General features: G+C 43.9%; 1 protein-coding gene and 1 long non-coding RNA gene across 6 annotated transcripts in view; one reads left to right on the top strand and one right to left on the bottom strand.

The window, feature by feature from the left end:
- The window catches only part of ARHGAP28 (Rho GTPase activating protein 28), a 188,450-nt gene extending 174,467 nt beyond the window's left edge, over window positions 1-13,983 (bottom strand). For 3 of the 5 annotated variants that reach the window (XM_023647422.2, XM_070220560.1, XM_070220561.1), the window contains exon 1: window positions 13,523-13,820. In XM_023647422.2, the coding sequence (XP_023503190.2) occupies window positions 13,523-13,695 (173 nt within the window). In that variant the 5' untranslated portion in view covers window positions 13,696-13,820. Of the gene's footprint in view, window positions 1-13,522 lie in introns of all 5 variants that reach the window. The other 2 variants (XM_005612712.4, XM_005612713.4) reach the window with 2 other exon arrangements.
- Window positions 13,984-16,644: 2,661 nt separating this feature from the next.
- LOC138915240 (uncharacterized) lies at window positions 16,645-26,543 on the top strand. The gene is made up of 7 exons (XR_011420917.1): window positions 16,645-18,122; window positions 18,946-19,117; window positions 21,557-21,680; window positions 23,430-23,615; window positions 24,381-24,519; window positions 25,032-25,097; window positions 26,321-26,543. It is a non-coding gene; the product is annotated as an uncharacterized lncRNA (long non-coding RNA).
- Window positions 26,544-26,873: the final 330 nt, after the last annotated feature.

Below are 26,873 nucleotides of genomic sequence, written 5' to 3'. Positions count from 1 at the left end.
ACGTGTTCGAGTCTCAAAAGCCATTACTCTTGAGTAAAGGAAGGCAGACACAAAATAATATATACTGGAATATTCTGTCTATATGACTTCCAAGAATAGGTAATAGTAATCTGTGGTGACAGAAGTCAGAAATGGGCAGAGAGGGGTAAGTGACGAAAAAGGGGCATGAAGGAAATTTCTGGGGTAAAGGAAATGTTCCATGTCTTGTTTTGGATGGTAGTTACGTGGGTAAAAAAATCATCTAATTGAATAATTAACTGTGCATTTTATGTATATGGAGTATATCTTAAAGGATTTTTGTTTATTTGTTTGGGGATATGTCTTCAGAAATCTTGGAGATCCTTAGGATCATGGTCATTATATAATTTCCCCTCTATAGTATGATGAGAGGGTAAGGTGAAAGAGAAAGGAGAAGAGGGAGAAAGGGGAGGTTTCTTGGTAGAGACAATTCCTGGGACGCCTCGAAGCCCCTGCCCTTCACAGGCACATTCCTGCGTTATGTCATCAGATAGCTGTTTTAGGACCTAGTCTTTCAGAAGAAACTCAAAAGCAGAAAACGAGGAAACAAGTGAAAGAGGTGTTTCCCCTTAAATTGTGTGTGTGCATGTGTTTTCTTGGACTCAAAAAACAGAGAAAATATTCAACAACATTCTCACATGTTTCCTGGAAGGCTCTGCTTTGTTTAAATTGTATTAAATTTATTCTAATTTTGTATCAATATAAATAGAGGCATTAAATTAGCACATATGATATTAATAAAATTCTTCTTTCAAAAAAGTAAGTTATGGGGGCCGGCCCCACGGCCAAGTGGTTGGGTTCACGCACTCTGCTTTGGCAGCCCAGGGTTTTGCCTGTTCAGATCCTGGGCGTGGACATGGCACCGCTCACCAGGCCATGCTGAGGCAGCATCCCACATGCCACAACTAGACGGACCCACAACTACAAATATGCAACTATGTACCAGGGGGCTTTGGGAAAAAAAAGGAAAAAATAAAATCTTTAAAAAAAAAAAAAAAGTAAGTTATTAATGAATGCTCTCTTTTAAACCTGCACAAAAAATAATTAGTCATGGCATTCTTAAACAGTATCCAACATTCCTATTAATTTGGCTACCAATTTAAAATCATCTGAAAAACAAAAATCACTTCTGCTTGTTGGACAAGCTATATTTTTCAAAGAAAAGCTGAAAGACAAATATCTTACAGCTATATTATCTTGACTTGGGTAGCTTGGTCGAAATAAAACAAACTCTACTTAGAGTAATTGAAGGTACTAAAAATTAAACAACATAAGTACTCAAGAAATCAATTAAAAAAGCAAAGTTAAATGAGAAGGGGAAAGGTGTTATTATAAAATAAGTACAGGTCTGAAACCATGTTTTGGTTAAAAATCTAGGATTATCTAATTAGCTTCATGCCCAACTTAATAATAGAGAAAAGTAGAACTTAAGAGTCAGAAGAGACCCCAGAGGTCAACTAATGGAACCCCTTCATGATCCAAATGAAGAAACTAGGCATGCAACCGCGTTCAGTGGACCCTAACCATCCTACCCAGCTGCACAGTAAGAGGTCTCTACCCTCCCTCGCGTTACCCAGCGCTGGCGATGCCAGCCACTGTGTCTGCATGCTGCTGTCCTTTTACCTCAGCCTGGTTCTTCGGCCAAAAAACACTCTTTCCACTTTCATTCCTCCTCCTAACTCATGTTTGTTTTTTGTTTCTGTTTTTGCTTTTTTGCTTGAGGAAGATTGGCCCTGAGCTAACATCTGTGCCAATCTTCCTCTGTTTTCTAAGTGGGATGCCACCACAGCACGGCTTGATGAGCAGTGTGTAGGTCCACACCCAGGATCCAAACCCACAAACCCTGGGCCGCCAAAGTAGAGTGCACAGACTTAACCACCATGCCATCAGGCTGGCCCCACATGCACATTCTTTAAGTCTTAACTTAGTTACAACTCCTCCAAGAAGATTTCCTTAAGTCCTCTCTCACTCTCACCAACAAGAGCCCCGAGTGTCAGTTCCACCCACTCTCCCAGAGCACCTCATGCCTTTTTGCTCAGTCATTCTTTCCATCATCCAAATATGAGGGTCCACTCTGGGTCAGTGGACTAAAGTGAGGGATATAGAGAGAGAGGTCCTTTCTGCCCTCAAAGAGCTACAGTTTGGATGCAGCTAAGATTGCCTGTTAATGAGTCCATCTCTTCTCACTGAAGCACTGACCATTAACCACCTTTGTAGCCCAGAACCTGAATAGTATGTGGCATACAGAGGCTCAACAGATGCTTCTTCAATTTCACTTGTGAGAATCGGTTTAAATTTTTCTTGTTTTAATGAATGAAATGACCCTTAAGCAAAATTTAATCTTTAATACAGTGCTCAGAGTTTGGAAGAAATTTTAATACAGTGCTCAGAGTTTGGAAGACTTTCCTGATGGTCTCCCAACACAAGGACAAGTCACATGTCCACATTTCAGCTGTGCTGCGTTCACGCAGCGACCATTTGCTAAGACTCTGCTGAGGGCCAGGCCCTTTGGAGGGGGAGGGGAGGGAAGGTAGTTAAAGATTCAGCAATGAAGAAAATAGAATGTTCCTGTCCTAACAGTACTCACACATTATTGTGGGGCTAGGGATAAAGTTTCATCCTATATGCAACAATGTTATTAACAAAGGATTTTAAGTAGCAGACAAAATGTGTTTAAGTCTTGCATTTTAGAATCGCTAGGTTTCTTTTCCGGACTTTTACCAGAGTTTCGGCTCGTTTTGGTAAGTTTTAAAAGCTCCCCCCTCAGTCTGCCTTTTCTCTCTCTTCACCTTCCCATAAGCTAAGCTTTTATAGTAAGTTCTACCTGCTGCCTCTGCTTTCTTACCTCACACTCACTCTCCAACCTGCAGCAAACCGGCTTCCACCTCTCTGATTCATTATACCCACTCTAGCAAAGATCTTCCTTGCTATCCACACTACAAATGCAGTGGACAGCTTTCCGTTTGACTTTACTGGTCATTTAGCTGCTTTTGACATGGCTGTCCGCTCATTCTGAATCTAAGGCCTTGGCTGCCAGAGGCTCCTGTCCTTTGGTCTCCATCAGAGGCCCCCGATGCCCTGCCCTGCCCTCTTTGGCCCTGCTCCTCGGGCCTCCCTGCTTATTCTACTGCTGTCTCCACCGACACGCTATTCTCTCCCGCCAGATCTCATCGGCCCCAGTTTTAACTATGTCCCAAAAGCTCAAGACTCCCAGGAAGGAACAGCTGAGAACTTTCAGCCTGGATCTTCCTCCCACGCTTCCAACGCGTACGGCCAACTATCAGCCAGGCAAATACAGCCTGGTCCCCACGATGCATTTAATCACCAAATCATACCGACTTCACCGCTTGTTTTCCCCACAGAATCCGTCGCTCCCTTTCATCAGCATTCCCGCCACGCTCAGCTAGGCCCTTGTCCTGTTGACTTGAACACCAACATTAGCTTTCTAAAGTACTTCTCTACCCCCAGTCATGGTCTTCCTTAAAACCATCTTTTATACTGCAGAGAAATGAACAGTTGGGGGATCCTGGAACAGAATAAACAAAGAGTTACAAGATTACAATTTTGATTTTATGGATTTTAATCCAATAGCTCTGAAACCAATTTAAAATAGTAAAGATCTGAAGCGGGTATGGGCAGGGCGGGGCAGGGGGAGTAAAACAGACGGAAGAGAGACTACAGCAGGGTAAATTTGGTTAAGTGAAGAGAGCTCCTTCTTGAGACACATACAAAAGTCCTCTGAATAGCAAGGTACTTCCATGAACTCTAAAGAGAATTGGTGCTAACTGTTTTAACTCTCACAATAGGAACCCTGTTGGAGTCTGGATAAGAGGAGTATCATGTTTGTTTAGGCTTGGTATAATCGAAATCAGCTTCACTCGGGCTTCTTCTAAGCAATGACTAATGTTGTTTTAGCTGATGTTGACTCATTGCCCCACAAAGGATGACACAGCTCTCAACAGGCAGAGTTCGGCCTGCTTTTTTCCAGTTGCATGCTTCCAGCAACTGAAAGAGGTAGGGGTCGGCCTCCAGAGTGGAGCTTCGTGCAACTAAGCACAATTCAGACTTTACCAAAACAGCTGCCAAGTCGACCTGGTGATCAGCGAGCTTCACAAACGAGGAGGGAGAGGAGGCAAGTTGTGGTATGTAAAACTCGCACAGGCCAGCATCCTCTGTTTTTCAAAACAGAATCTGCGGAAACTTACAGTCAGCTCTTTTCCCATTTAATTGCTTGCTCTATTGAGGTCAGCAAATGTTTTTCTTTAAGATGCCAATGAAAAGTCGCAGCAAATGTGTTTTCGAGACTCTCCAAGTTCCACTTAGTGAGATAACATGCATGGGGAGTTGTAAGCGTGTTTGAAAGGAAGCTAAGGAAATGCCATTCTCATAATGGTCACCACCTTTTCTCTAGTTCTATACCTTACGTTGCCCAGGCAGGGAGTTTTTCCCCTCCTCCAGGATTTCCTTGCTGTTGGCCTGACTCTTCCCCGAACACACTGGACCATGTTGTGGGCCTGAGTGAGTGACCGGGGGTCAGCAGAATGGATTCAGAGCCTGGCTCAACAAGGTGGTTACTCCTTACGAGGCCCTTGGCGAGACACTGTTCCATACTTTGCTTCCCAGTTGTCCCGCAGATTGATCCTTGCCATCCTCACTCATGACTGGTCTTCATGAGGCTTAGTTCCTGTTAGTCACACACTGTGAACAACCTGGCTGGGTAAGAATAGTTAGGGAAGTCTTCTAAAGACACAGCAGGTAGCATAGAAGCCCAGCCACACTGTTTACATACAACTAAAACGACTATCCAATCTCTGCAGCTCCAGTGTCCTGAGAACCAACAGTTGACCAAAATGAACACCATGCAAAGCACCCAGAGCCTGGAGGCCATTCTAATTCTGACCTCGCCGGAGGGTTCAAGTCCAGACTACGATGGGCCCACAATTAGTTTTCCAAAGGGAAATCCCTGAAGCCCAGTTTAGGTCAGCATTATCCATGGCTCCAAGGTCAGTGATGGATGAGGGCTGTGCTTAGGTTTATGAGAGACTAGGGATGGCTCGGGGTGGGGACTGCCACACCCATCTTATCTTATCCTAAATTTCTGAGCAAGACTTGGAACAGAACTGACCTTCATAAAGGCATAGATTAGGACCTAGCTTGGTCCCTTGGTTAGCTTCCATTCAGGATAAGGTGAAAACCTGACTGAATATTGGGAGAGAAGAGAGGGAGCATTGTTTCTCAACTCGCATTAAGAATTCTTATAAGTCATATTGCAAAGAATGAAGTGAAAAATGTTTTTCACTATAGAAGTCTATCTTACTAAAGAAAACAATTAATAAAACGGAAATCGGGGCCGGCCCAGTGGCGCAGGGGTTAAGTTCACATGTTCCGATTCTTGGTGGCCCGGGGTTTGCCAGTTCGGATCCCGGGTGCAGACATGGCACCGCTTGGCAAATGCCATGCTGTGGTAGGTGTCCCACATATAAAGTAGAGGAAGATGGGCATGGATGTTAGCTCAGGGCCAGGCTTCCTCAGTGAAAAGAGGAGGATTGGCAGCAGTTAGCTCAGGGCTAACCTTCCTCAAAATAAAAATAAAACGACAATGAAAAATTCTAAGAGCTAGTTACTAAGAACATGAACCCAAGGATTAAAGGATTAAAAATTGCCCTCCCCACCTTTCTGCCCCCAAAAAGCCACAGGAAGATGTCTTGTTACTGATTGCTTGGATCTCACTTTCTTGGTCAAACTGAATTACTTCTCTAGCACATTTTGTCTATTTAAAAATATTGTTACCTTAAAAAAATAAAGTAAAAAATATTGTTACCTAAAAAAACAAAATAAAAAATATTGTTACCTAAGTAAGGCTGCATGAAGAGCAAGAATATAGCTTTTAAATAAAAAAAAAAAAAATTCTATTATTGCACTTTCTTCAAGTGATAACAAAATTTCTCAAACTATTTATATCCATTCATATTTAACCCACTCCATGCTTATTCCATTAAAACAGAATAGAAATGACTGCAAAAGGAAAGACTAAATCAAAATTGAGTCTTCACGGCATCTACAAGTTGCTACTGCTCGTTGCACAGGGCAATGCAATGATACTGTTCCTGCTCTCAGTAAACCTATAACCTAACCGAGGCAGAAAAACACTACAGCCAGAAGATATTAATGTTTCAAGATTTTAGAAACAGCTTAAAAGCACCAGTTTGGGAAGGACTGGGTGGGAGTCCTGCCGCTATCCTTACCTCCCTGTGTGACCTGGGGCTACTCCTCTGTGCCTCAGTTTCTTCCTAGGGCCTAGGACTGCTGTAAGGATTGAATGAGATAATGTAAGGCTCATGTAAAGCTCAGAAAGCCATCGATAAAACTAGGACTTTTTTTGAAGAATTGATATCACAGGATGGTGCGTGATTAATTACCAATGATTGTCATTGTTATGGCAGGTGAAAACTTCTGGCTGCTATCATCAAGGCAATCTTCAGAAAAGAAGTTCAGTCCTTATTTCTTTGACCATGTTAATTCTTTTTTGTTTTGCTCTTCATCTCCTGCCATTTAAATATGGGTTTAGTCCCACCACCGACACGTTAACTTCGGCCACTGTGTGAATTTTTCACTGTGGTAATGAAGGTAGGGAAAAGCAGGGAAGAAAGAGATCAAATATCATATTATTAGTTATAATGTCATTTTAGTATGTTTAACATTTTTTTCTGAGCACCTGGCAGCCTTCTTTACAGATCTTTAAAAATATAAAGCCATTGATGGACCGTCGTGTAAAGGCTTATGCATTGGCCCCTGATTTCTAAATTGATTTTCATAAATGAATACTGAACAGGAAACTTCAAAAGGAATTCTTTTCCCTACACATTACAGATGTACAAGAGATAAAGATTGGAAGATTTATCTCTTATACATAAAAGATAATCAGCACCACAACTTAGAATTACCAAAATAGTACCAATAAATATCAAAAGTTTGACAATTTAAAAAATACTACATACTACTCTGTCACTGGTTTCCAGTTTCTCCGTCCCGCCCTCCTCTATTCATCTCTGGGATGAGAAGTGGAACGCAAAGGGTTAATTCCTTTGAAGGGTAACATGAAACCTAGCAGCTGGTTCTGTAAGTGACAGTGGTGTGTGTTCTCCCACCTTGGAATTACTTTGCAACTAATGCCTGTCAAATGGATAGTTTTATCTATAACATTCATTTACTGAAGAGTGACGTAACACATTTGATACTCAGAGAATGTGTCCTAAACCCCAGATATTTAAGAAGATGAATGCGTAGTAGAACATCTCCTGCCTTCTTTTGTTCCCACTTTAGAGAAGGACGCAACTGGAGGCTTTTGGACACAGCATTATTACTTTGTTCTGATGTGCATTCTCTAGTAATCACAAAGAAATGGACACATGAAACTTCATGTGATCAAGAATGATATATTATACAAAACTGACTAACTCAAGTAACCAGAACACAGCAAGAAATTGAAAGCAAACAAGCCAAAACACTCTCAAAGAAACTGAAATAAATGCTATCAAAATCTTTTGTTAGATTATACATTTCAGTCCTGTGAACAGTATTTTCTTTACACAGTTCTAACAAGCTGGATTATCTAATTGAAAATGAATTACAAAGCATGTTAAAGATAACAATATTAGGAAAAACAGACTGCTAAAGGCTTTCAAGGCTGCCTGAAAATAAGGGGGAAAATAACGACGACGATAAGTAATATTTAAATTATATAAGAAATAAAACAATGTACCACTAGAAGCTATTTACTATTAAGGTGAGCAAACTTGCGCATCTCAGGAGGTGCCTTACAGCACTATAAATCAGACTGTCTTAACGATGAGAGTCATTAAGAAAAAGATTTTTTCTGCACTATTTAGGGGTATGCTTGACTTCATATTTTCATCCAAAGAGGTTTAAAAAACAGAACAAGCTCTACTGTTTAAAGGGATAAACTTTATTTCCCAAATTTTCTTCTGAGAAACATTTTATTCCCTTCCTCTGCTTTGCTACATAACATTTTACTTTTATTCTTTGCTGGAACTGATATCTAGAGACCATAGATTGAGAAAACAGAGAATGGGAATTACTTCAGAAATGCAATAGTTTGGTTTAAGGATGGAATGAGAAGAAATTTTTATTTTATGCAAATTAGAATATTTACTCCAGTTATGATACATTTGCAAATGCTCAAGTAACATCTCAGGGACACCGATAAGGGAAAAAGGTTTTCCACTAGATACGGAGTTTTAAGAAGACAGAAAGACAGCCTCAGCGCCACACTCCAGGCAAAGTGGGGTTTAACAACTATCCTCTCTTAACACAGCAACATTTAATTAAGCAACTTTCTGATTATTTTTCTCTTAAGCCTACAATGAAGTTTTGCTTCCAAAAAATCATGCAACTTTGAAAATTAGGGAATTTATTATCTTCATAGGTTTCATGAACTCAGATCAGATAAAATTAAACCATTTTACTGTACTTTGTGGCAAAACTGTGAAAAGAACAGTAGGTGAAATGACTATTGATGTCTATTTATATTTTGGTTGACTTTTTAAAAGTGAAAGAGGTAAAAACGATAAAATCAGAGAGAAGACTGAATGTGGATTTTATAGTATGTAAAAGAAGTCAAATGTAGAAGGAAAGAGAAAAACAGAAAATCACCACTAGAACATCACGGCAATAAATGTTCCTAGCAAGATCCAAAGATGGATGCTACAACCAGTAGGGGAAAGTCTGAAGAGAAACAGGATATTTGCATAGTTGCAAAGTATCTCCCCAAGATATTAATTAATAATATATAAATTTATTATAATTAATGATAATTCTATTAACTAACATAGGGGAAAGTAGCAACTTTACAGTAGGGAAACTTGGCAGACAACACCTTAATCAGGTGATCAAAGCTAACATCAATTTAATGAGAAATACCTACATCGTGTACCCCTGACGTCATGCTCTGAGAAGGGGCTGACATCATTCTGCGGAATCCTCACCCAAAAGCATAACTTCAATCTAATCTTGAGAAGACGTCAGATCAGGTTGAGGGACTTCCTACAAAACCAGCAACCGGTACTGTGAGAGTGCCGCAGTCGTAGAAGACAAGGACAGCCTGCCACAGATTGGAGGAGATTTGGGAAGCACGACTAACTTCAGTGTGGGATCCCGGATTCAATTCTACAACAGAAAAATCCCAGTTCTAGTGGGAAAACTAGTGAAATCAGAATAAAGTCTATAATTTAGTTAACAGAATTGTACTAGTGCTAATTTTTCAGTTTTGATAATGGAACTATGGTTATGCAAGATGTTACCATCAGGGAAGCTGGGGGAAGGTTACACGGGAACGCACTGTTCTACTTTTGCAAGTTTCCTATAAGTCTAAAATTCCATCAAAATAAAAAGTTAAGGGAAAGCTATCTTCACATGAACGTGATTCTACACCATTCCGAGTTCCTTGCATTTTTGTGGATACATTAAGGATTAATGATCAGGGAGAAGTGAGCCAGTTATAAATGGACACAGCAACTGGCCAAATGTTTAGCCAAAGGACTCGATCAAAGGAAATGTGCCAGATGTTTTCCAACAGCTCCACACATGAAGGCACCTACACCCAGCAGGGACCCTACTGTAAAAGGAAACCAGAGGCCAACGTGGGTTCAACCAGAACATAAAGAAGGACCCATAAATACCTTATTCTCTTGTAAGAATCCTATTTCCATTACTACTTCTGAATCCTCTATTAAAAGTACGATACTACGCCCCGGAATTTGGGGTATCTGTGGATACATCCATAACTCACACAGACCTACATCAATGCTTAATTGAACAAGAATTGGCACGTTGAAATAAGTGCCTTTTTAACTAATTAATTTCAATCCTGGAGTTACCAATAAAGTCGCTAAAAGTTGCTAAATTTCATCTTTTCCACCAAATAAAATATTTACTTTGCAATCATCATCAATTCCATTTTAATCAAATCATCCCCATTATAATGAAGAGTTACGACATTAGGAAACAGCATCCCCTTTACAGAAGCCTGACCACTGCTGCAGAATCAGCATTCCTCGCATAACCTTGGTTAGCTTCTATATTTGTTTCTGAGGAAAAGTTGATTCTTTTCCTCTTCTATTTGTGTCCTCTCTCAGGAAGTTTATGGTATAATGAGATAAACATCAGAAACATTCATGGCTATTTCATACCACATCTTCACCAAAAAAGGTTGTATACATTACTTGTATATCACTTACAAAATCTTTGAAAAACAAGATAAGCAGCTTTATCTTCAGCTACCTTTCATTTTCCAGGTCAAATTATTCTGTGTGTATGTCAACATTTTCACCCTGGATTCTCAAAAAGCATCTAGAAGCTTAGTCTCTCTAAAAATCACACGATTCTAAAGACAATTCCAGCCATTTGTTTTAACAGAACTGAGAATTGATAATCCTTCATTCTCGTGTATCCTTCACAATAGAATGCAAACAGAATATCTGTGAAATAAGGAATCAGGTTCCCTCTTCCCAACAAATACTTATACTCTTGAGTCTCTTTCCTGCATGAATAAGTTTTGGGGATAGATACCAAAAACATTTTACTCTCCTTTTTACATCAACAACTGTGATGAAAAGTAATAACAGTAATGATACAGCTTACAATTATTAAATGCTTCCTTGGTGTCGTACACTATCGTAAGCAGCTGACGCAAGATGCCCAAGGCCACATGGTAGTAAATGGAGGTGACATGTGAAGTCTGGAGTCTGACCCCAAGCCTGAGTAACTGGCTAGCACACTTTATACTGGCTACTTACTTTAACAAAATAAAATGGGGAGGCCCCAGAAGAAATTGCGATGGACAGCCAGCTCCAGTGAAGAGGAACAGAAAGAGAGGCGTGTGAGAGAGTAGCCAGTATTCACTTCAGCCAGTCCTGGGAGGCAGCAGTGAAAGCCTGAGCTGTTGGAGCCTTTGATTTTTTTTTTATGGGAAGCTAGAAGTCCAGATTCATATCTGAAGCCTCTTGATTTTGAAACGCTGCCACTTATTTCAAGCTTTTTCTAAAAATCCCATTGGTCTGAAAAGGAAAGGGCCCTATTCTCAAGGCAGGGACACCGTGTCACTCATCTCATTCCATTTGTGTCCCTGATGCCTACTAGGTTGCTGGCACACAGTAGGTGCAAACAGTCTGCCTTCAGCTGTGAACCACCCTGCCCTTTTATCAGGCCAGTTTCTAATCTTGGTTGGAATCCATTAATTTATTCAACAAATATTCACTGAGCGACTACAATGTGCCAGACACTGCCCTAGGCCCTTGGGACACAACAGCGAAGAGAAGAGTGAAGAGAGAGAGTTTATATTTTAGTGGGAGAAACAGGCCAAAAAAAAAACAAACAAAAGCGCATAAAATCAGACGGAGTGGAGGCTTGGAAAATAAGATGATTTGCTTTGAATTGAACCTATGCTACCCAGAGCTAAAGAAGCAAGCTCCTTAAAAAGTCAGATGCAATAGCCCATGATTCCTAGTGCCATACTGGTCACTGCTCCACAAATATGTTACACATATGCAAGCAATTTAAAGGAAAGGGTATTCCTGAAAGAGAGAGTGCTTTTCTCCTAAGTAGAACAATACGATCTTGCTCCTTGGCTTGAAAGGAAGTATTGATCAGGAGTTAGTGAGTCAAAGGTTAATAACTCGGGCCTGATTATCTCTGTTATCAGACTCATGATTGATGGTGTCCTCCAGCTCCTGGTAAATACAGGAACCTTTTTGATTGCCGTTACTGGGAACCAAGGAATTAAGCTATTCTCTCCCGAGTTAGCTGTAGAGGGTGGGGGTCGTCTATCTCCGGCATCAGAGGGTGGGCAGCACAAAGGCTCTATGGAGAGGGTGCTGGGCAGAATGCAAACTGAAATGCAAACTTGGGGCGACATCAATCTCATTGGCAACCCTACAGTAAAACACTAGCTCTGACACGCACCTCTTTGGCTCTCTTGTATCATCATTCCACAAGACCACATGCTGAGTTAATGGAACTCCTCCAGTTTGCTTTGGAAACGGATGTAGTTTCGGATAGCCCAAATGGCACAATCTGGCTATCGCTGCTAGACAGCTGCTGGGAGTTTCAGACAGGACAGCTAAACCAGGATCAGCTAAAAATGCACAAACCTGGCCCCTGCTTCTCATCAAACTACTTCTATCTATCTAGTTACTTATAATCTGAGTAATTACAGCCAATGATTATGCTCAGAAAACACCCTAAAGATAAATGCAAGTTTGTATCTTCAAGTAGCCTTTGAAATACAACAGTGCACAGCTGCTAAAGCTCCTATAGTGTTATTTTCCCATTGTTTTTATACAAAAAGAAGTAGATTCCCTTCAACTTGCTCTTTTGGGAAGAAACAATATTTTCTTTGTTAGCCAAGCCCAACATAGATGTCACGCCAATGCAGTCTGTTCTTCTCGTGGGTACTAGCCAAAAGGATATTCCTGGAACTAACGTCACAATTTGCTGAAAGCCTCGCAAATCAATTAAATTAGGAAACAAGTAATCATTATCACAAAACTAACGATAAAAGTATGAGAAAAAATAAACATGTAAAAAAGCACATCATTCAAACTCTCCCCTTTAAAGAAAAACCATTCCTCAATGGAGCCCTAGCAGATAAACAGCCACATTTAAACAAATAAAACCTCCCCTCAATATGTCAGATATCAAACATCTCACTTATTAGCGTCATTTTGTCTACCTAAGGAAACTTTCTGAGAGCCTAACATTTTTGGTTTAGGTATGGAAGTCTCATTGGCCTTGATCTTGCATCAAACAGAGGAACACTGACAGTAACTGAACACTGATCCCTGATTTATTAAATCTAAAATGCAAATAGTGAGATGGTCATAGACCTCTTTTGACCCAAGGCAAATAAATTATAATTGCATTTACAGCATAGAGTCAACATTAGCAATAATAAAACGATACCAATGTATACAACTGAAAGGTTTTTCAAATCCAGAAGTAAAATTGTTTTTAAAAGTCTACTGAGATCTCTTTTTGGAGAATCTCTCCACCGGTGCCTTAGCTCAGGCGGCACGCAGTTATTAAAGAAGCTCTCGATAGTATTGGAGGATTTAGGATAATATATTCTAATTTTTTTCATTTACTGTTTGTGTTTCATTTTAAATGTTTTTTAAAAATTCTCCAAAACTTCAGTAGGTGAGTTTGGCAGAAGTGAGGCATGTGCCTGTGATCGCCGAGCAGTATCAAGAGCACGACTCCGCCGCTGACCGCCGCCAGCCAAGGACTCCAGCCTCCGCGGGCTGAGCCTCCGCGCGCTTCCCGCTTCCAATCGGGACAACGCAAAGGACAGCAGGCTCTCTCCTCCCGTCCCCCCGGACGCGAACAAGAAGCAAGTGAAGGTGGTCGTCCGCTCTGGCGGAAACCCCGGCTGCAAGACGAAACCCCCAAGCCCCGGAGCCCTCTGCTCCCTCCGGCGCGCCTCGGGTACCTGCTGCCCGGGTGGCCGGCGGCCCGGGGCGCGCGGCGCGGCTCGGCGCTGGGCGGCTGGGGGCGCGCGTGCGAGTGGTAGGCGGTCAGCACCACGCCGCCCGAGTCCTCCACCTCCATCGTCAGCGGCGCATGTCTCCGCTCCGGCCCAAGAACAAAGGCGGGGACCGGCATGGACCGGCGCCCCGGGACCGGCCGGCGGCGGCGAGGCGCGGCGCGGCCTGCTCCTGGGGGCCCCCTCCCGCGGCTGTCAGGGGCGCGGGGATGCCGGCCCCGCCCGCCCGCCTGCGGGGCAGCCGGAGGAGCATCGATTGAAAAACACGCCCACGGGCCCCGCTGGGGGCGGGGAGGACCGGGTCCGGTGGGATCGCTGTTTCTAGGAAACTGGAAACCGGCCGGGATCCTGGCGCGCGGGCTGGCTGCTCTAGCGAAGTTTGTCTTGCTTTGTTTCTTTTCCTTTTCCTTTTCTCGCCCCTATCCCTCCCACCCCCACCCCCACCCCCACCCCCCATCAAACAGGAGGCTTATCCCGTAGCCAGGAGCGTTTCCTGCCTGGCAGCCAGAAGGGAGAGAGAGAAACCCTGCCTTGGGAGCCCGGGCCGGGAAGGGGAGGGGCAGGTCTAAACGTGTGGCCCGGGGAAGTGAGGAAGACGGTGTGACACTCTCCCACTTGAGCATCCGCATCAAAAATTGAAGGACCGGATCACGTTGCTGTTTACTTAGTCAAATTACAATAAACTTGATTTCCTTTCGAGCAGGTAATTCCGTCTTACAGCAAGCGGATCACTTCCCTCCCCGCTCTCAGTGCCACAACAACCAGACTCTGACCTCACTCCCACATCCCTTTCCTCCTCCCAGGCCTGATCAAATTAACAGATACCGCTTTCAGCTTGTCTGAGAATTCGACGATTATTATGGGCTGAATGCATGTTACTTCCAGAGGTGGGCGGAGGTGGGTCAGGGAGGCAGATAAAAGGGGGCGTGGCCAGAAATTTGGAGTCCGAAGCCGTCTTTTCCTGTAGCACAAATGGAAAGAGCACATTCTTTTAACCGATTACACAGGGAAGCGGAAGTGTGCTAGGCAGAGGCCCCCAATGACTGTCTCCCACACCCGGATGAGCTGGTTCACCTGCTGTCTCTCACACTCCCTTGGGAGGTAGGTGCGGTGGAAAGAAAAGTTAGTTCACCCCTCACTGCTAACTTAACATCTGGGAATCTTGTCTGCCTCTGTGAAACGGGGAAACTAGTATCTGCTCCTGGGGGCAAAAGCACCAGGTACAGGCCAGATCTCAAGAAACGCGGGCTCTCTCTGCTGCTGCCTCACCTCCGGCAAGAAGGGGACATTTGCTGTCACTGCACTTTCAGGGTTTGGGAAAACAAAAATATTTTCGTCCAAAATGCTGTTTAGAAAACTTTTTGTTGATTAAAGGGGTAGGATAATAATGACTAACATTTACTAAAATACTCAGTATGTGTTGGATCCTGTACATTAGCTCTTTAAACAACTCTTATGAGCTAGGCAATATTATTATCCCAATTTTATGAATGAACTTATCAAACATCAGTGTATGGAATTCAAACATATTATTTATTCATACAAAGAATGTTTCATTCTCCAAAAATTTCAGATACAAAGAGGCATCTGTTTACCTACTGTTTAATGCCAAATACATTAAAACTAAGATACTTTCTTAAAATGTGAAATAAAGAAATAGTATAAGTGTTGATGATACATGTCGACAATGCCTCATCTAAAACCTTGGGTCTAGATAGATTTCAGAACTTATAAGTATTGTTTAGTGTTAAAGGCGATTTGGAGCCTGTACCATTTCACATGGAGCACTCTCCATGCGGTGCAGGTTGGGACAGCACCCTGTAATCACACGTATTATTCACTCAGCAAAAAGAACTGACCCTAATGGGACAAATAGAGTCTATTAATAGCCTCACATTTATTCAGGTCAGGTTTGTCACCAAATAAGTTTTGGCAGCAAGCTTTTTAAAGGTGTGTCATTTTCGCAGTTTTGAATTTGGGGGTTACCATAAGGAACCGAGGTGGCGCAACTTTTTCTGGGCCTGGAATCGTTCCGTGGCGTTTCTCTTTTTCTCAACTACAGACTCACAATTTTAAACACCTGCAGGGTACGTCCTTGAAAGTACTTTGGCCTCCAGACGTCCAGCACTGCAGAGTGGCCCCTCATGGCCGCTCTCCTCTTTCTCTTGTGTGTGTGTGTGTGTGTGTTCGCAGTTTAGACACCCTGGAGTCACGGTGACTCCTGCCTCCAGTCGATTCTCAAATCTGTCGTTTCCTTCTCAAAATGTCTCCCTTCCGTGTCACTGCTGCTGCCTCTGTTCCGCATCACCTTCTCCGGCCTGGGTGATGGCGCTCCTCCCTTGACTTAGATGACTTTCAAGCACCTTCCTCTTAAACCCTCGTCCACTTCCAAGTGCTGGTAGCGGGATTTTCCTGGAACGTGGGGCTCCGCCTTCTCCAGGGCCTCCGCTGTGACCCACTTGCTGGAAAATTATGTGCAAACTCCTTGGAAGAGCTTCTCATTCGTCTATCTTGATCACTGAATACTTTCTCTCTCCCCACCCTGTGCTGCTCTGACCAGCCTGTCCACTCGGACTTTGCCTTTGCTCCTGGCTGTCATTTTCCATCCGGAAATCCTTAGAAACCCTGTACCTACCCCACAAAGACTTCTCAGGTGTTCCTAATTCAGAGTAACACCACCTGCTGCCCTGCTGTGGACATTACTCTTCCCTGTGTTATAGAAACAATCTCATTGGGCTGTGTAGTTAAAGCTCAGTCAGCCAGAACTGTGCGCCGTGCTCGCACTCCGCTCCCGTGCCCACGTCACACACAGAATAGATCATAGGGGTTATTTCCACTGAGCCCAGATGTGGCCACAAAATCCTTCTCAAAGCACAACCCCCAGGAGCAAGATAACTTTCAGAGAAAACTATTTCCTAACCCAGGATTGTATTACTATTTTCCAACAAGTTAGCGTCTTCTCCTAAATTTTAAGCTACTAGAAAGGCTGGTGTCATGGTTTTGTCTTCATATCCCAGAGCCTGTAGAGTTTTGCAACGTAGCCAATCAATAAGGAATATTTGTTGAATGAAGGAACAAATGAATCAATGAGTGAGCCAGCACTTGTCAGTGCAGTAGTTCCAACCTTTCGGGGAGCCAAGGAATTATGATAAATGTTTCATGAGTCTATGTGACACTGCAAACTACAAAAAATGTTTCACATATATGTATTAATATTTTTCACGTGTGTGTTAATGCTGTTGACTTAGCAAAATATAACTCTTTAAGCATTCTTGAGTTTTCAGGTTTCAGAAAGATGGTAGAGTGCATATATTGGATATAATAGAATATGATGTGCGGGGAGGGTGTTTGCCTCTTGCCCTCCAGATCCACTTGTCACCCCCACTGCCCTGCTTGGTGCCCAGTGGCTCACCTTCTGATCTGCATCTGTGAGCTCCCTTGTCTCTGGGCTCAGGTAAGAGGTGACCAAAGAGAGGTGCCAGCAGGAGCCAGAGGGCAGGGGGGCAGGTTGGGTGTTATTTCCCAGGCGTCTTCTCTGCTGTTTGCTGCTGGCTGGTTCCTTCTACCTAAAGCCACCGCTCCTGACTGCAGCCGTCTCCCTTGCTGCTCTCTCTGGGTTCCAGAATCTCGACCTCTGCCAGGCCCTTCAGACCTGGGGGTAGTGGCAGCTTCTGTTCATCAAGTAACCCTTCTTTGGCCCTCCTGCACCGCGCCTGCCGGCCCCTCAGCCCGTCCACACCTTGCAGACGGTCCCTTTAGTCAACTCTCCTCGTTCACCTGCGCTGAGTGCCCAGCTCTCCTGCCGAGCCCCTGACTGAGGCGGACCCCCCTGAGGCCTGGGCAGGGTTCTGTAAATAAACACGCTGGTGGACTTCAGTGAACGGTACAAACATGCACAACACGAGGGAGGAATGCTCACAATAAAGGGCTTCGTGGCAGTTCAGGCGTTTTGTCACCAAATAGGTTCAGATCTGAACAAGTTTTGCAGTCAAATGAGTTCTGAAAAGTCCTTGAGCTCTGAGAGCTTTTTGGACTTTGGAAGTATAGATATGGGACTGTGGACCTGATAGAGTCTGCTAACTTTTTTGGCATGCTGGGAACCACCAGGCAGGGGGTGACAGCACAAGACGGTGACAGCTAGCTGGGCAGCAGAGTAACTGGGGACCCTGGGAAAGAGCCTCCATCTGGAAACTGGGTTGATAAATTGCCCCTATGGTGGACAGTGGATATTCAGGGCACAGAAATAGCATTTTCAGTTTATTTAGAGTAGGAGCAACGGTGGAGGGAAAATTCTGGTTTCCTGCTCTGTACTGCTCTGATGTCACTGCAGCGCCGAGCACAGGACTGAGAACGGGAGGCCTGGCTGTCAGCACCAACTCTGCCACCAACAGAACACGGGGCCAAACAAGTGACTGCACTGCAAACCTGCTTCTTCACCCGTGAAAGAACTGAGACAGTCTGCATTTGTTGACAACTTACCACGTGCCTGGTCCTGTTCCAGGCGTCAGAACCTCAACTCATGAAATGCTCACAGTGGCCTTCTGAGGTAAGCATTACTGTTAGCATCTTCATCTGACAGTGGGAGAAATTGGCTGTAGCAACTTGCCCAAGGCCACCCACGCTAGGGTGTGGCAAAGCTGGGATTCAAACCCTGGCCCTATAAATATTATATTTCTCCTTCATAAAAGGTTTGCTGAGATTAAACATATATTCCACCTTTACAATGTAATGAAATGGGTAGGAATTACGTTTCTTTGTCGCAGCCTCCTGTAAACCTGTTTAGCCTATTGGAAGATAGATATCATTAGCAGATAATACCGATGAAGAAAACAGTAATAAATGAAGGAGTTACATGTATTCTAAGTGCACAATACTAAGGTAGTTCAAAATTTATATATATATTTATTATTTATATAATAATATATATGATCATGTATATTATATATAAGAGCAGTTCATTAATTGCTCTTAGAACACGTTGAAGGTTGATTAGTATTTCGTTCCGCCTTGTACAGTTGTCAGCGGCCACACGTAAAGAAGGTCTCAGAAAGCAGTGACGTGAGTGAAGCATGGGTGCACGAGGACCCCACAGACAGAGGAGGCGGAGCCAGAGGCCAGACAGTCAGGCAGAGCTGAGTGTGAATTTGAATTAGGAACGTGCTGCTTACTCTCTGTGTTACATTAATCTCTCTCCGTTTCAGTTTCCTAATTTGAAAAGTGGGGAATTTCCTCAAAGAGTTGATGGGAAGATAAAATGAGATAGCATCTTAAAACACCAATCACAGTGCTAGGCATATTGAAGACACTCAAAAGATGTTGGTTTCCTTCTCTCGTTTTTACTATCCCCTGACACCTGTCCTCTACCTCAGCCTCTCTAGAAGCATCATTTGAGTTCAACCTTCAAGAGCAAACAACCGGACCTTAGGAATTCCAAAGGCATTTGATAACCTTTACTGAGAGATGAGTCAGACTCAATTCACAAAATGAAACTTACCCGGGAAAGTCTCACAAACTCTGGCCCCTGAGTGTAAGTGACCCGCAGTAAGTATCAGGAAGTGTGGAGATAGTTCAACGTATTCAACCCCACCAGCAAAGGCAAGAAAACAGAGCATTTGTGCAAAACCTCTACATGGACCAAAGTGCCTCTTGTGGCCTTGGCTGCTTATATGGCAGAGCCGCTGCCAGGGTAATTGTTTAATACTGAACGGGGACAGCTGCAGCTGCAGGAGCCTTTGCAGCCGCTGACGCTCTTCTCTCAGTGAGAGGGTTTGAAGTTACATGGTCACTGGCCCTGTCTTGCAGGAAATGAAGGCACGGTTCTTACCTACCAAGAGGAATATGTTAATTCTGTCAAAACTCCTCTTTACATATATTTACCACTTCCCCCAAAACCCTCTAGAAAGATTGGGTAAAATTAGAGGGGATTAGTGCAAAACTGCATCTTAAAGAGGAAATACTTTAATGAGACAAGTACTTTAAAAGGTAATGTATAAATCCTTCAGCATTGGGTCAGCTGATAGATCTTGAATTGCTACCCTGAATATTTTTCAAAACTTATTGGCACTAATTAAATTTTATACATTTATTTTCTGAGCACTTTCATGATGACACAGAATTTTTAGATTACTCTGATTTTCCTATTTCTTTCTCAGCATCCATTTTTAAAGAGATACCAGGGCCTGTTTGTCTCCAGTCACTGTTCTGTGCGCTGTGGTCAATTCGGTAATCAGGTTAAGCAGACCATGTCACCACGAGGGCCTGTCAGGCAGGTCAAGACATGTTATTCATGTGATGGACGTAATTGAGTCACTCGAACGACTTAGCTGAGTGACTTCTACAAATAAATTGAATCATTACTGACTGGAAATGAATCACTGCTAACAGGCTCCAGACGCGTGGGGAAATGGACAGACCAGCCACGGATGTGAAGCCCAGCATTTCAGAATACTTTCTGTAGTGCCGGGATTTGCAGTTAGACAAAGGCTTTGTTTACTCCTCCATCCACCCATCCAGCCATCCATCCCCAGAACCTGGCCATGAGTACCCACAACGCTAAGCTCCAGGAACATAGAAATGAATAAGGGCTTAAAAGCACAGTCTCTGCGAGGGGTAGAGGTAGGGGGTGGGCGTAGGAGGTCGTGGAAGAGCACGTCCCAGAGGAGGGAATGCTAGAGGTGGGGCTTAAAAGATGAATAACGATTGGCCAGCTTGGGCCTGGGGGTGGGCAGCGGTTGGGGGATGAGAAGAAGGGCATTCCAGAGAGAGATAATAGACTGCAGAAAAGGGCCTAGAGAAAAGAAACAACGCAGCACGTACAGGGAGGCAGCTTCACGTCAGCTTTGCTGGAGAATAAGGTGGAAAGAAGGGAATGCTGGAGGTGAAGCTGGAGACAGAGGCAGTGGGGGGTCTGAACGGTAGGTGAGGAGTTTAATTCAGGTGGGAAATCCACTGTAGGTGTCAAACAGGCAAGCACCAGAATCTACCTGTGCTTTCAGATGGTCCCCCGGGCTCTGCACAACCTAGTCTTCACTCAACTCTGCTCACCTCCTTCTCCTGTGCTCCCCAGCGTCCTCTGCAGAGGAGGGGACACTGGAGTCCAGGAAAGGAGAAAGCCAATTATAAATGGCCAGATGCTAAGCCCCAAATAGAATCCTAAGACAAAGTCCAAGATGGATTTTAACTTTTAAAACATTTTTTTGGTGAGGAAGATTGGCCCTGAGCTAACACCTGTTGCCCATCTTCCTCTTTTTGCTTGAGGGAGAGTAGCCCTGAGCTAACATCTGTTGCCAATCTTCCTTTTTTTGCTTGAGGAAGACTGTCCCTGAGCTAACACCCATGCCAATCTTCCTCTATTTTTGTTTGTGGGATGCCACCACAGCCAGTGAGCGGTATGTAGGTCCGCACCCAGGAGTCAAATTCTCAAGCTCGAACTTAACCACTGTGCCACTGGGCAGCCCCGAGATGGATTTTAAACAGCTGTTGAGAAGAAGTTTAGCTTAATGAATTACCTAAGTGCCTCTGAGGGGAAGCTGATAAAAGGACGCCATGAATCCCCTCTCTCTGTCACCAGCTCATTATTACAGATCAGTTACCTGGATCGTTAACAGTCAGCCTGGGCAGTCCAGACCGCCTGACCTGGAACGTGAGGCAATGAGCACAGTAGGTTCCCGCTGAGGTGATGAGGGGAACACACAACAGTGAGACGTTGGGGAGAGATGTGGCATGCAGGGCTACCAGCGAGGAGGGAAGATTTATTGTGAGGGGTCTCCGGTTGCAAACCACAGAAATATTTCTGATTCTGAAACAAGGAAGAATGTTTCAGAAAGATGGTGGGCATATCAGAGGCTGGAAGGTCAAAGCTGAGGAACAAGGCTTAGAGGAGGAATGAGAACACAACTTGCCAGAATAGTCTCGCCAGGGTGCTTCTTATAAAATTAACCAATTTTAACTTTTCTCCCATCCTTGCTTCATTCTTCCTAGGATACAGAATGCCAGAAGATTGCATCAGATTCACGTATGCTTGTTTTCCACTGGGCAGTCCCTGGGTGTTAAAAGAGATGATCTAGCCGACATGGCTTTCAGGGACCCCTTGCCTTCTGTAATGGTAAGGCTGGCCCCCAAATCAGGCACCATAAGGGGGAAAGTCCCTAAATTAACATCTGGGTGCTTTTAGGTAGCAGGAGTGGTTGCTGAGATGCAACAAATGATCAGTGTTCACTAGAGCAAGATTTGGTGAAGGCTCAGGGAGGCAGAGCTGGCCTGAAAGCACTGACCAAGAAGCACACTGGGGTCAAGGGTGGCAAAGATATCCAAGAGCTGAGAAGGGCAGGCGTCTCTCAGAGAGTGAGATGAAGAACAGATACCCAGAGAAAGAATACGCTTGCCCGCCTTGTAGTTTTGGATGTGCCCTGAATAAGGAGGGTCTTGTTTCCTGAAGTTTACAAATCAAATGGATCTGTGCTTTTGTGATGAGACTAGGAGGTTCAAATCCATATCAGCTAATCAGCCCTTCAACATGCTCAGACTCACCATTCAATAAGACTTACACGACCTGAACTGAGTCAGCCGGGGCTGGCGATGTATAATTGAAAGCATACTTTTAAAGCAAGTTTATGCAATGGCTGGCTAAAGTGGTGTGGTAGGAGGAAGGAAGGGTTTGCAGGACAGACGCAGGAGTAAAGTCAGTCTCTTCCATTTAGTGCCGTAGGACTATGAGCCTTTACTTCATCTCTCTGGCATCTGATTTTTTTCATCTATAAAGTAAGATGATATTATCTACCATACAGAGTTGTTGGCCAGGATTTAAAAAGGATAATTGTAAAACGCTGTGTACAGAACGCTCGACAAACATGTGTTCCTTTTATTATGCTATGTGTTCAAGAAATCGTTATTTTACCTTCTACTTTGTTAACAATACCTATTTGAAGTTCCAAGGGAATTCAATAAACTCAACCATTATTAGTTAGCTAAGAAAGATATTTCAGTACACTCCAAAGACTATAAATATTTCTACAAAAAGGATCACGATTGTGTTAACAGAGCTACGCTTTGAAACTGAGCGGGCGTAGGTAGATAGCAGGAAATCAATGCTTGTCAGTTGAAACATTAATCAGTGATGTGTCTAGTTATTACTGATAATTATCCAGCTCAAAAAAGTTTCAGTAACCCTGAATGCCTTGGCGTCAACGGGCCGGAATATTGGCAGGCCCTGCGGAGGAAGGCTTACGCACGGCACTGTTAGCACACTCACATAGCATCTATACAAAGTAGGCTTAAACGATGAGTTCATGAATAAGGAGTCCACTCCTTCTCAGTCCCTCTTCTGCTCAGGTCTCAGTTTCTACATCTGCAAGTGTAAAATGAAACTACAGGGTGCTTTCTCAAAAAAAGTAGGAGGACTTGAACGTCATGGGAGAGGGATGCCCATGGGCCTCAGAACTAGAGAACAGGACACTGAGTCAATTATGCCCCTGGGGCTGTGCATGCAGCCCTGTCGGAATGGCTTTGAGGACGGGAGTGTAAGGCGAAATTAAACAATAGCTGTAGTAATAAGACGAGCTAGAGGGAGAGGACAGTCCTGATCTCTGTAGGTCACCTGCTGGCCATGAGACTATATACGTATATAACATTTATTTATACTTTCTCCTGCTCCCTTCCTCTGGGGCCTCCACTGAGTGCCTTTGCACAGGAACCCTCCTTAGGCCATGTGGTTTGGATTGGCCACACCCAGCCTCCTGCCTCAGTGCTTGTCACATGACTCGGGTCTGGGTGCAGGAATGAGTATTTGACCAAAGCCGGGCCACTTCACTGGGACCTCTGCCATATCTTCATCACAAAAACTTGTCTTTCTCAGTAAGGGTAGTGGAGCCCTGAAGCTGCAAGCAGCCATCTTGCTACCATGAAGCTTGCATGATGCATCTTGAAGCCAAAGCGAAGCAAGCTGAGATGCTGGGGAGCCTGCTGAAAGCATCATTTGAATCTCTCTCTAGGCGTGTCTGAAGCAAGGACTACCGCTGCTTCTTTTGCTGCTTCAGCTAGTGTGAGTTGGGTTCTTGTTATTTGCAACTGCAGAATAATAACAATAGCCAGCAATCACATGGCATTTACCAGGTGTCACATGTTGTTCTAAGCACTTGACTCACTTAATTCTCACAACAACCCCATGAGGTGGGTAGCATTATTATCATTCTTTCCACATTGCAGAGGGGAAATGGGAGGCCAGAGAGGTTAACTCATCCTAGGCCACAGACCTAGAAAGGAGTGTAGGTGGGATTTAACATGGGTAATCTGGCACCAGGGTCCAGGATCTTAGCAACTACACCAGGCTGCCTCTTAATCTCCCAGACTAATACTGTGAACCTGGGCGAGTAACTCAACACCTCTGAACCTCCAGGGTGAGGAGTAAATATACACCATCAGAGTAAGCTCGCAGCGAATGGTGCTGATTGCCATGTGTGTAATTATTTCCCAGCTTTATCCCATTTTCCTCGTTCGGAGCGGCGCGTGGTGCCTGGACAAACGAGTTTACGTTTGCAGACAGCTTTGAGGATCTGGGATGGAAGCTGGTTCTAAGAATCATGATGGCTGTTCCCTAAAGACGTGGAACAGTTTTGTTCCTTCTCCGGAGAAAGAATGAACCAGTTTAGACCTGATGACTTGATTGTGTCTGTCCCTGTTGCCAGCACATGTAGGAATAATCGGTCACTTGAGGCTTGGCTGTTCTTAAAAAATCGTCTCAAAGTGACTGAAAAGAGGCCTAAGATGATGAGATACTTGAGAAAGAATTATTATCCCTTAACCACAGGCTTCAAAGGATTTGGAATCCCTTTGTTCTGAGTTCATTTCCACTACTAATGGTGGGAAAGGAGAACATTTCCTAAATTGGATGAATTCCTGTTATCTACAAATCACAGATTGGATCGAAATGAAACATAATTCTAAAGGTAATTTGATTAGTAGCAATTTACCTTCGGGGAACTGCTGTCATTTAGAGTCTGCTTTTTTTATGATTTTTTCCCCTGCAGCTTCCCCACTCTTACTTGGATCTGTTCTCTGCAGACACAGGACAAATGAGCCACTTCCCTCCTTTTGGCTAGTTTGCTCCTCCGGGTCCCCCTGGGGACGAGAACGTGCTCAGTGCTGAGGCTGTCCCTGGGGGAGTCGCTTGACTGTGCTAAATGGAAAAAGCACCCCAACTAGCTCCCTAACTATAAACTACAGTATCAGGGGTTGGTGAGGTGTTCTGTTCATTCATGTATCTATTTGCTCCTTGATTCACTTTTTAAACATAAGTTTGTGATGTTGATAACAAGAAATGTGTTATACATTTCTTGAAAGCACATATGCCAGACACCATTCTGGGTTCTGAGAATACAATTGTAGTGAAACAACATTATGAAATTTATTCATATGCTTTCTTTTTTGTGTTTCTCATTGTGATATTCTTCCTATTCAGCCAGATATTACAGCTGCTTTCGTGTGGATTCTCCAGAGGAAGGGATCGTGAACAGACAGAAGTGAGGTAAGGTCTCGTGGCCAGCAGGTGACAGAGCAGAGATCAGGACTGTCCTCTCCCTCCAACACAAGTTTTATTATTACAGCTATTGTTTAATTTCGCCTTACACTCCTGTCCTCAAAGCCATTCCGACAGGGCTGCATGCAGACACAGCTCCAGGGGTAGCATGTACATGGCATCCTATACTGTAGTTTCGAGGCCCATTGGCATCCCTCTCCTGTGACTTTCAAGTCCTTCCTCTTTTTAGAGGAAGTCGCAGATGGTAACAGCCCTGTAGTCACATTGTACATTTGCAGATGTAAAAACTCAGATGTTGTTATAGCTGGAATGGAGAAACGGCCAAAGCTTTAAAGTTCAGATTTTCACTTTCGAGATTGGCTCTTGAAGGACATTCCAGATATATTAGTTAAGAAAACTAGGCTTTCCATGACTAGAGCTTGGCAGTTGAGTTTCCTCAGTTCTAAAAACTTCCCATTAATATCAAAACCAAAATTTGGAAGACTGAGTGTGGAGATTTTTAAACTATGACAAGTAAGGCTGCAGACAGTAAAGTAAAGAGAAGGGCAGCATTACTTCTACACAGAGGGGACTTGAAAACTCTCAGAGCTTGGGAGAGACAGCAAAGGAGACGAGAATTATCCTCGAGTGGGTCTCTCTGAGGGAAAGAGGGGCTATCAAGTCTGCCACCTCCTGGTTAAATCTCTGGGATGCAAGGAAGCATGGGTGGTGGACTTGAGTACTGGAGGACAGAGAAGCTTATGTGCATTCCCAGCTGAAACTCTGGGATGACACAGTCCTGCAGAGAACCTAAAATGACCTACGTCTCCCAGAAACCTTCATGGAAGGCAAGCACGGGATCAACAATTTCCCATGTTCCCAGAGAGAACCAACTGGCAAGCTCTCAGAGGGATCCCTGTAGCTGAGATGAAATGACCTTGTGGCGGAGAGGCTCAGAGTTGACAGCCCAAGCTGGGGAGTCAAAGAGTAGTAGGTCTAGCCAGGCCATAGGAGGTCCTCAGGGCCAGTGAGATCTGAGTAGCGTCCAAACAAGCAGGGGGAAGAATCGGAGCTCCTGAAGAGCACCGCCCGTGCCGACAGAGTAAATAAGGGGCTCCACCAGCAGTGGGGACGACGTGGACAGCCACCCCGCACCAAAGACTAGAGCAGGTGAGCAAAGTCTGGAGGGCAGCACCAGCCTCACAATGTTACATAATGTCTCTTGTGCCCAGACAAATACCAGGATATTTATCTTCTTCAAGCAGAAGATAAAAACCCACCACAGAAAACAAGAATGATGGGGAGTTGGAGCTTTGAGTGACTGAGCTTAAATCCTGAATTTGGTGATTTCCTGGAAAAGACTTCTTGAAATCAGAAGACTCTGAGTGCCTTTGAAGTGGCAGACTACAGCTAGCTTGAGTCCAAGCATAGATGAATAAAGGTACTCTTTTTGTACATCTGACTTCTGACTGTTGTTGTAAACCCAGTGTGTGAAGATGGGTAAGATGTAATTCCTGCCTGAAGAAGTTTCTAATCTAGGGTGTTATAAGGTGAGGCACTGAAGCCAGGAGTTTTCTGCCGTATAATTTTGCGGCTGACTGGTCTTGACGTTTTATGAATAGAAACATTTTATGCTTATAAATTGGGCTTATGGGGGCTAAAGTGAGACTAGATAAAGACAAGGGCCAGAAGAGCTAATATTCTACTGCAGAAATATGATGCCAACTGAGAAAAACATAATAGAGCTGGATGAAAGCCCAGTAAAGGACAATCTAAATAATCACC

The sequence above is a fragment of the Equus caballus genome, chromosome 8 (assembly GCF_041296265.1).
Source record: "Equus caballus isolate H_3958 breed thoroughbred chromosome 8, TB-T2T, whole genome shotgun sequence".
Lineage (NCBI taxonomy): Eukaryota > Metazoa > Chordata > Mammalia > Perissodactyla > Equidae > Equus > Equus caballus.
Note: the sequence above shows the minus strand (reverse complement) of the source record. Positions and strands in the feature narration are given on the sequence as shown.